The 11068-nt window shown below is 39.2% G+C and overlaps 1 protein-coding gene across 1 annotated transcript; it reads right to left on the reverse strand.

The window, feature by feature from the left end:
- Positions 1-6907: 6907 nt before the first annotated feature.
- On the reverse strand, positions 6908-10323 carry LOC107293598 (estradiol 17-beta-dehydrogenase 11-like). Its single transcript, XM_015822752.1, has 4 exons — positions 10222-10323; positions 7980-8117; positions 7263-7379; positions 6908-7134 (listed from the first exon to the last, which is right to left on the reverse strand). The coding sequence occupies exons 1-4, from the start codon at positions 10302-10304 to the stop codon at positions 7059-7061; spliced, it is 414 nt and encodes a 137-aa protein (XP_015678238.1). The 5' UTR covers positions 10305-10323; the 3' UTR covers positions 6908-7058.
- Between the last annotated feature and the right edge of the window lie 745 nt (positions 10324-11068).

Genomic DNA, 11068 nt, shown 5'->3' on the forward strand with positions numbered 1-11068 from the left:
GGTCCCTTCCAACTCTGTAATTCTGTTATTCTGTTGTTATTCTGTTACGAGAAATTATTATGCAGCTACAAAATAATCTCCACACATTAAACCAAAAGAAGAAAAAACATAACATACAGTTATCTGCTCACTTCTGATTCTTTCCATAAACTACTAAACCTTGTTGAGAACTGCTGGATTTTTTTTAACTCTCTACATTGAGGCTGCTTCTTTTCCTCCATCAATTATCTCCCTACTCCCCATTGTCCCAATAACCCACCCTCTCCACCTAAGGAAAGAATCACATATTCAATCTCAACTTGTATATGAGTTCTAGCACTTTCTTAACGCCCACTGCAATAGATTTAGTGTTCATTTTACTTAATACAAAGCGATTAGCAGTCCCAGCTTATTGTAATCAATGCCCTGGAGAACCAGCTTAATTTGTTCTTTGTGATCTCTTGAAGATTCCGCTTCTGCTGGACTCGCCCAACCAGCTCCATGGGAACCAGCCAGGGAGCTAATCTCTTAGAGTCAAAGTCAAATATCAAGTTGAAGAGTTTGAAACTTTTCATGACAGTTGAAGCATAGCTTGGTTCCGTAAGAAGTGCCTGTCCTTTTTTTGAAGTCTGTACTCTGCCTGAACTCGACAAAGGTGCTTTTTCAAAAGGCAACTAGGCTTTCTTTGTTTTCTCCTTCAAGACTTTTCACTTCTCATCCAAGACGCTTCCTCAGTTCTAGCTGAATGGCGGTGGTGGTGGTGGCGAATGGAAAGATTTATATCCCTTGCAATCATCTGGTTGTTAGCACTTCCTCTGAGAGTTGTTGAAGTCACTTTATCTCTTACCTGTTATCACAGATAACCCCCCCCCCCCAAGGGTTTATCACAGAGAGAATGCTAATGATGTCTGCAAGGAATATAAATCCGTCCATTCTCCCCACCATTCAGTCAGAACTGAGGAAGCTTGTTGGCTGAGAAGCAAAACATCTTCCAGGAAAAAAACAATGTTTGCGTTGTGCAGTTCCATCCCTATCACTACTCCACAACAAATCAGGCCCCACAAAAGACTGCTCATACCTGATTTGCCACATTTCTTCAGCTTTGATAAAATCAGTATTCATAATAACAGGGCACAGACATGCCATTTTGATTCCATTCCTTTCCGATTTGCGTAGTTCTTCTTTCAGATTATTGTGGAATCCCACGTCAGCAGATTTGCATGCATGGAGAGGAGAAGCTGAAGGAGAATACTCATCAAAAGATTTGTGGGGAAATTAGATCTTAATGATAGATTAATTATTAAGCACATAGCTTGCAAGGAATCTTCTACATCTCCTTCCTCACACAAAAAAACCAATGGCTTTTACCTCAAAAAGAAACTCTTGATCTTACGTGGAATATTTTTTAAAAACGAATGGAAATGATCAAAACTGTTTGGCTTGTTTAGCAAGCTAATACAGGCAATCCTCAACTTATAACCATTCATTCAGCAACCATTCAAAGTAACAACACAGCTGAAAAATGTGACTTATGACTAGTCCTCGCACTTATGACCATTGTAGCTTCTTCACGGACACATGATCCAAATTCAGGTGCACGGCAATAGGCCTGTATTTGTCTGAATTTGGAATGGGGTCGTAAGTGAGAACTTTGTCAGGGAGATCTGTTGTAACTTCAACCAATCACTAAGTAACCAGTCATAAGTCAAGGACTACCTTTAGTAATTTGCCATCTTAATCATATTTCTGTGATATCTATATTTTTATAAAGCAATATTTCTATAAAGAAAGCATGTTTACATATTTCCATAAAGCAAGCATGACCATTTATGCGGAACCCAAGGGATGCTTTGCTACCCTGCCCTCATATAAACAAGCAAAGCCTTAATAAACTTTCATTTATTAAATTATTCCTCCACCTTGGGGTTTATATCCTGCCTTTCCACCAACAGAGGGTGCTCAAGTCCCTAGCAATGTGATTACATTCTCTACCCTTTGTTTTCACATGCATGTGGGATTTAGTAGTCTACCTGGATAGTTATCATTAGCAGATGGTAAATAAATAAGCAGATTAGATTTGGCAACGTAACAGCTTGTAAAACTCCTAGTGTAGCAGTAAAACCAGCTCAATCAATTCAAAACAATAGAATTAGTAGAGCAATTCAGATTGATAGCAAGATATAACTTTGAGCTTATCCTCATGTTACCTTCTGTAGTATGTATTTGCCTTGGTAGCAATAGCAATAGCACTTAGTCTTAGACTTATATATTGCTTCACAGTGCTTTACAGCCCTCTCGAAGCGGTTTACCAACTCAGCATATTGTTCCCAACAATCTGGGTCCTCATTTTATAATAATAATAATAATAATAATAATAATAATAATAATGATGATGATGATGATGATGATGATGTCATCATTTATCCATCATGCTATCATGTCCCCCCTCGTCCTTCTCTTCGTTAAACTATACATACCCAATTCCAGCAACCGTTCCTTATATGTTTTAGCTTCCATTCCCCTAATCATCTTTGTTGCTCTTCTCTGTACTCTTTCTAGAGTCTCAACATCTTTTTTATGTCGTGGTGACCAAAACTGGATGCAGTATTCCAAGTGTGGCCTTACTAAGGCATTGTCAAGTGGTATTAATACTTCACGTGATCTTGATTCTATCCCTCTGTTAATGCAGCCCAGCACTGTGTTGGCTTTTTTGGCAGCTGCAGCACATTGCTGGCTCATATTTAAGTGATTGTCCACTAGGACTCTGAGATCCCTCTCACAGTTACTACTATTGAGCAAGGTACCCCCTATACTATACCTGTACATTTGGTTTTTCTTGCCTAAATGTAGAACCTTACTTTTTTCACCATTGAATTTCATTTTGTTAGATAGCACCCAGTGTTCAAGTCTGTCCAGGTCCTCCTGTATCCTAAGCCTGTCTTCTAGAGTGTTGGCTATTCCTGCCAGCTTGGTGTCATCCGCAAATTTGATGAGTTCCCCATCTATCCCCTCGTCCAAATCATTGATGAAGATGTTGAAGAGCATTGGGCCTAGAACAGAGCCCTGAGGCACCCCACTACGCACTTCCCTCCATGTAGATGTGGTTCCATTGAGGACCACACGCTAGTACGGCCGGTCAGCCAGCTCCGAATCCATCTGGTGGTGATGCTGTCTAACCTACATTTTTCTATCTTATCAAGTAGTGATCTATTTTATCAAATGCCTTACTGAAGTCCAAGTAAATTATATCCACAGCATTCCTCTGATCCACTAATTTTGTCATTTGGTCAAAGAATGCAATAAGGTTTGTCTGGCATGATCTATTTTTGACAAACCCATGTTGGCTTTTAGTAATGACTTTGTTTGCCTCTAGGTGTTCATTGATTCGTTGTTTGATTATCTTTTCCAGGATCTTCCCAAGTATTGAGGTCAGGCTGATAGGTCTGTAATTTCCTGGGTCCATTTTTTTTCCTTTTTTGAGGATGGGAACTACATCAGCTCTTTTCCAGTCCTCTGGTAGTTCCCCTGTGCTCCAGGATCTTTGAAAAATATAGTTCAGTGGTTCTGAGATCACATCTGCCAGTTCCTTGAGAACCTTGGGGTGTAATCCATCTGGTCCTGGTGATTTGAACTCGTCTAGGCTGGACAGGTGCTCACTTATCATTTTATCTTAACTTGTGTTTCTATACTGTTTTTTATGGCACTATTTTTGATAGGTTGGTCTGTTTTTTCCCTTTGTGTAAAGACAGATGCAAAAAATGAGTTAAATAGTTCTGCTTTTTCCCTGTTGCTTGTCACCTTCTTGCCACTTTCCCCCACTAATGGACCAATCATTTCCTTCACTTTTTTCTTGTTTTTTTTACATGTTGAAAGAAGCTTTTTTTTGTTATTTTGCCAATAAATCTTGCCAATAAAACTGTAGAGACTTGTCCAGACAGTAGCCAGGAATTAAAACTGAGTCAAAGATACCAAAACCAAAAAAACAAGATGTTAACAGAATCTTTTCTTTTCCATCTATATTTCTGTTTGCTTCTCTTGTTTTTCAAGTTATTGAAATTGGAAAATGAATATATTTTGACCAGGCTCAACATGTCATTTATGAAAATAATCCTCTGCTCAAAAAATGATCAAGAACTTATAATCCATGTGTGTATGTGTGTGTGTGTGTGTGTAAGGGCCCCAGACACCCAGAAAGCAGATTTGAATTACAGAAGCATACAATATATTTTGTATAGCATACTTTTATTCAGGGCTTTTTTTGTCATAGAACGCCCAGAACGGAGTTCCGGCACCTTTTTTGGATGGAACCTTGTAGGGTAGGCAAGGCAGGTTATATAACATGTGTGAGTTCCGGCACCTTTTTTTTTTTTTTTTTTTTTACAAAAAAAGCACTGCTTTTATTTAAATTTATTTTTAAATGCATATAAACATAAACTTTGGCACATGTTTTCCTTGGCTGGGTTGTCTGTGTTCATTTCTTTCCTTTTTAAAATTACTCATATGCAAGTGAGAAATTGCCCAAATTACAAACTAAATTGTAGGTTAAATGAATACAATTAAATTATAAGTTAAATTATATATCTAGCAAAAAAGAGCAATGACATTCCTATTTAGGAAATTAGTAGCTTGGAAAATTCTTATGTAAGAAAACTATCCGGCTGCATGTGGATCAACTTTAGGAAGAATTTGAGTTTTCATTAAGTATAGATAGCTTCTACTCTACCTCATATCTGGGAAGTTTACCACGCCTGGCTGTCCCTGTTCAACCCAATTGCGGTCAATTGGAAATTAGAAATCAAATGTAAATAAGTGTACATTATCATGCAACGCAACTGCATTGCTTCATTTGGAAGGCAACTACTATTTTTTTTAAAAAAAATATGTATGTGCATGTGTGCATGCCTACACATCTTCAGAATGATGTGTTGGTCCTATTGGTTCAGCCTTGCACAATAGTCCCAGTTTCTCTTGTGACCCCTTGATAAAATTAATTGTCCACCCCCTTTCTATTCCATTTTTGTGCATAGAGTATTCTTGCTGCTGTCAGCATATGTAGCATCAAAATTCTATTTTCCCCCCAAGTTCTTTGTCATCGTCATTGTCAGCCATTCAGTTGTGCCTGTTCCTCAGCCACTCTATGGACCAGCACTCTCCTTGCCCCTGTCTTGCACAACCTCCTTCAGATCTGCCATGGTCATCTCAGTGATATCTTTTATAGTGTCCAGCCAGTGGGTACTACAGTGGCCCCTTCTCCTTTTCTGCTGATCACTCTTTGTCCTGTCCATTAAGCCTGAAAGAAAACTCTCTGGTTTTATGTCGATGGAGATTCTCAATCATTCAGTTCATGATTGTCCCAAAGGTAGCTTTTTCCAAAAGGCAACCGGATTTTCATGGTTTGTTTCTTCTTTGAAATTTTTTCGCTTCTTATCCCAGAAACTTCTTCAGTTAAGTTCAAAGGTAAAAAAAAAACCTCAATAAAATCCAGTTGTCTTTTGGAAAAAGCATGTTTGGGTTTCTGGTTATATCTTTATATTCACTATAGGAATCTTCTGTATTAGAATATGAATCCTACTCCAATATTTCTTTGCTTTGTTGCAGATCAAAAGTTCCTTCTTTCTATTTACATTTCCAAGTCACTTGACATTTCTGTAGGGCGTGATTAGACGAGTTTAGTCTGATGCTTTGAATAGTAGGCTTAATGAGCTTCAGATTACCTAACAGGTAGATCCGTGGGGTGAAACTGGAGGGAGCTCTCCTGAAGCTTTCTGCAGTCCTTTTCCATACCCATTAGTTGAGCTTTTCTGAATAGGCACGCTGGCTGAGGAATTCTGGGAGTTGAAGTCCACAAGTCATAAAAGGGCCACGTTTGAAGACCCCTACATTAGCCAATTGCAGTTGGTTGGTTATAATTCCTCATCTCTGAGGAATCTCCATTAATAAGGAATTAATAGATTTGCTACCCCTCCCAAGATAAATAATGGACTTCTGCTCTGCTCTCTTCTACCTTGTTGCAAGCTTGGAGAAAGGCTGGTAACAAAAGTAGGATGGGTGGAACTTAATATGGAAAGAATTTAGGAAAATGAACAGAGGAGCCAAATGCTGGGAGTAAAATGGCTGCAACAAACACCGCTTAGTGACCAAGGGAAATGGGAATGACAAGGACTCCCAATATTCCTTAACTACTCCTCTGTTTGGCCACACCCTATTTGTCAAGGCTGTTTAACTGGCTAACCAAAGATATGAGAATCACACATTTCAGATAAATATAGGTAACATGAGAATGTAAAAACAAAAGTCTTGAAACCTTTTAAGAGTAAATTCCCAAGAGGTTAATTAAGGCAGAGTTACTTTCAAACAGCTCCTGAGCTGTGTGGCCTCTTTTCTCATAAATTAAAGTCCTCCTCTACTTCCTCACATTAATTCATCTCATTCCCAAGTGCCAAAGGGTTTGTCTACTTGAAACTGAGATAAGATTTTTATCAGCTAGGATAAATACAATATTTTATGCAGAGTTCTGGCACCTTTTTTGGATGGAACCTTATAGGGTAGGCAAGGTGGGTTGTATGACGTGTGTGAGTTCCAGCACCTTTTTTTTTTTTAGAAAAAAAGTACTGTTTGTATGTCTTGCTTCCATATCATTTCCTGCCTGCCTTTCCAATTTGGTTTTTCTTCAGAGAGTGTTTTCTGTTCCTAACGAATGAACATGTTGCTCCCAACCTGGAAGTCACTTCTTCTCAGATAATGTGCCCGTTAATTTCCTTAAACACTCGTGAGATCAAATAAGTAAAACAAAAACGAAGCAAGATCACACAGAATTTGGAGATCGGTTTTATCTAAGAAAGTGCTTTGAAATCAGTGGGTGTGAAGTTACGTTTATGTCTTCTTTATATTTCAGGAAGAAATAAACTCATCAGAGTGTTATACTAATACTTGAAAAAGTTATTTTAATATAAATTTGTGAAGAATAGTGGTTGGAATTTCTTTTGCAGGTTACGTAAGGAGTATTAAACAATGATATTAGAAATGTGATTTCACATAACCTAAAATTTGGAAAGCTTGGGAAGATTTGATACTTTGGTTCATTCTTGTTTCTTCACATCAAAACTGATATCCAGAATCTTTTCCAAAGCCATCAATGCACGCTCAGGAAGAATTCTGGGGAAAAAAGAATAGAGGAACATTAAACAAAAATCTCACTGCTTATTTTTTGATATGCCATAACATGTATTTTAATTCTAATTGTCAGTGCAGAAGTTCAGCCCTTAAGAACCCTGCATACATACATTTCCATCCAAGGGCACATTGTAACGGAGAATGGCATAACAATCTTGTTTTGATTGCAGAGTATCCCATCCATGAGCCTCCTTGCAACTGCCTCAGGTGTCAGAATAGGTATTATTCTGGAATTGTAATTGTTGATGTTATTAATAGTGAGCTATTAATTCATTTTATTTTAAAAGAAGTGACTGCTGGGTCTTGTGGACTACAGTGATCAGTGATACTGATTCTATCTGCTCGGATATGAACACCACTTCCTCTTTTGTAGCTGCCATAATAACTTATTTTTATTTATAGAAATATTTTTGGCCCTGGAAGCATTTATACAAAAGGGGGGGGGGAATTGGAGCTGGGGGGGGGGAAAGGAGAGAGAATGGTAATCCAGAGTCTGGTTCAGAAATCTGCCCACATAGTCCAGAAAAATAAAGTTGGAAGATGGAAGGAAGAACCTTCTGGGCACGGTGGGGGAAAAGTTCAGCTACTCTTTTCCATGGCAGCCATTTTGGGAGAGACTCCAAAATATGCTCTCCAGATTCTGTTGGTTTCAAATGGTTAGCAATGTGCATGTAAACTAGTATTTCTCAACTTTGGCAATTTTAAGATAGCTTGACTTCAACTTCCAGAATTCCCCAGCCAGCACGTTGAAGTTGAAGTTCATATGTCTTAAAGTTGCCACGGTTGGGAAACTGCTCTATGCTAACTGGACCCATCTTGTCTCTTACCTTGATTGTGGGTTTTTTACAAACCCCGTGTTTACAAAAAATGGACACAAGCAGGTAGTCTTGATCCCATCTTTTCCCAAAGCAGATAATTCTTTGGTGAAGTCTTTGTGAAGCCCTAAAGCGGCAGACTTGCTTGAGCTAAATAGGAGAGGAGAATTAGGGGAGAAAAGAATTTTATTTCTTCCATTAAAAAGAGTTAAAACCAGTTAAAAACAGTAACAATAAAAAGACAGAAAGAATGCAATCAAACCTATTACAGGCCCTTCATGAGCTCCACTTTCCCATAGGATTCCTAGGCCCAAAACTTTGAGGGTTTTCCAGATGAGCAACAGAATTGGGGCAAACCTCACCTCAGGGGAAATGATATTCCAAAAAGTGGGTCCCCCACCAAATGAAACTCTGTGGCTTAAGGGACCAGCAACATGCTTCTCTTCCTGCTGGACCTGATGGGATGGGGGGATGTCATTGAGGTAAGGCAGTCCCTCAAATAACCTGGCCCTTGCAATATAGAGCTTTGATGTCCATGGAAGTCTGGCTTGATATGTGTCTGATATGCAGGGTGTGAATGGATAATAATCACCCACTTAGATAAATGCAGTAAGCCCTTCAAGAGGCTTATAAACAAGCTTACAAAGGGAAGCAACGTAATATTGACTAGAATTTTATGCAACTCTGGACTGATAGTTTTCTCTTCTCATGAACCTTTCTGCTCTCATCTCAACTTCAGTGTTAAAAGAAAATATATGTAGCTTAGGGTTGAACCGTGGATTGCGAAGGGGAGCATTGGGATTTCAAATCTGGGTTAAAATAGCCTGGGGGACTCCCTTGACACTTCAGACAGTTGCTAAGCAATCAGTTGTAAGTTGAAGACTACCTGTATAAACAGAGAGCAAATTCCACTTCTAGCACTGAAGATGTTTCCTAGCTTTTATTCTAGAATAGAATAGAATAGAATAGAGTAGAGTAGAGTAGAGTAGAACCTTGGAGGTCTTCTAGACCAACCCCCTGCTCAAACAGGAAACCCTGTACCGTTTCAGACAAATGATTGTCTGGATAATAAAACCTGCAAGAAAACAACCAAGCTCAGAGAGCACCAAGGAGTCCCCAATCTTCAGTTTCTAAATATGAATAATTCCCAACATTAACAGAAAAAGGCTAGTGAACTATTGCTATGGACACTAAAATGGTGCATAAAGATTATAGGCAGATGTTATTCATTGTTTTTATTTCCTCCTTGGAAACTGGATGTGGAAGCTGATTAAGAAAGGAGCAAAAGGGGGGGGAAGTAGTTTGGTGCAGACTGAATCAGCTAAGAAACAAAAGTTGGAGTTTGGGCAGGTTTCTCACAATGTTAGTTGTAAATTTGAATTGAGAATTATAGATTTTGGGTCTCTGTTGAAATAGTCCACCCTGGGCATTTGTACATAAACTAAATATTACAATGAGTCTCCTGAGATTATTTTCAAAAGAAAAGCAAATGCGGGCGAATGCTAGACATTCTCACTAAGTGGGAAAACTAAGATAGATTCAACAGAAATTCTTAATCAAATCCTAATTGATTCTAAAAAATTCCCTACACTCAGATAAACTTTGGGAAGAGAGTTCTGTCCTAGTCTCTGTGGGTCCTTGTTAAGTTCACAAGGAGAAACCCCTCTTCCAACAAGCAGGCTGGAACCATAGGAAAAAACCAATCCCCTTTTATTATTCACAGACCTGAGTCAATGTCCAAGGAAAACAAACACAGTTCACAGAAACTCGATCCTCAACACGAACGGTTGCCTTTGGCAACAAGCGCCTCCCACACCTTCCCTTTTATTATGCAGCCAAGGCGTGGCTTCCTAATGCCTTCTCCTTTGCCTTTGGAGCCGCCCCATTGCATTCCTCTGTCTTACTCTCTTTTCTTGCTGGCGTTTTCGTGCATCCTGGATATCTCCCAGCTGTGATTCATCACTGTCCAACTCAGACTCCCAGCACAGCTGTGTCTCAGCCTGAGCGCAAGTAGAGGGGCCAGGCTTCTCGTCAGACTGTAAGCCTTGGAGCTCCTCAGAGCCTTCCTCTGACTCTGATGTCACTCCAGACCCCTCCTCCTCCTCTGCTTCCCCAGACTCAGCTGCTGGGTCCGCTGGCTGGCAAGGAATCACAACAAAGAGCAGGGTGGGCTGTACAGGTAGTCCTCAACTTAAGACCACAATTGAGCTCTACTATCTTTTGATTTCGATAGAAAAAAATCTCTCATACATACCAATAAGGCAATAGAAAAGGAACCGGCACAAGCGCACCAGCTGATGCAACAGTGACAATATGACCATGGTTCTTTTTCATCATAGCTGGCAGGAAAGCTTTTATTGTCTGCAATTAAGATTCCACATGTGACCAAAAAGAAAAAAGAAAAAATACAACACCCCACATTGCCAGATGCTTACATTTCTGTATTTTTCATTCAGAAACACACACATTCTTAAACTGAATAATTCGAATACAAGTTATTTATAATTAAATGATTTCTCCCTCTTCAATAATCATTGGAAGCAGTGGTGAACGTAATAGTGTTATACGTACCATGGTGTATGTGATAACAGGAGCACTGATAAATACATAGGAATTAACTTTCTTAAAATAAATTATTTTTCTATATGCACTAATAGGACTGACTAGCACTGACCATGTTACCTAGTTTGGGTAATGAAACATCTGCAAGATAAATTAGCCCCCTAATTTATCTGGAATGATCTGGCTTTGAGGTTTAGTTATATTAGGTCTTCTCCAGTCCAAGTTCAGACTCGGTTTTTGCACAGATCCTATCTTGCTAACAGCAGTAAAGCCACCATAATAATCTCAAGATTAGAATAGTACACCGGAATCTTTGAGACAGCCCTCAATAAGAGACTGGATACAGCAAAGTATGGCAATACAGATGATGAACAGGCCTTCAAGAGATATTATAGTACAGCTATGCTGAAATAGCGGTCCTGATTAAAGTTGCATTCAGGGCTAAATATAAGGTGCCCATTAGGGCAGGGGTGGGCAATTAATGTATTCAAGGGGGCACATGAGAAACTGGGACTGTTGTGGAGGGCTGAACCAATATG

The sequence above is a fragment of the Protobothrops mucrosquamatus genome, unplaced genomic scaffold, assembly GCF_001527695.2.
Source record: "Protobothrops mucrosquamatus isolate PMUCROS unplaced genomic scaffold, P.Mucros_1.0 scaffold1667, whole genome shotgun sequence".
In the NCBI taxonomy this organism is placed as follows: domain Eukaryota; kingdom Metazoa; phylum Chordata; class Lepidosauria; order Squamata; family Viperidae; genus Protobothrops; species Protobothrops mucrosquamatus.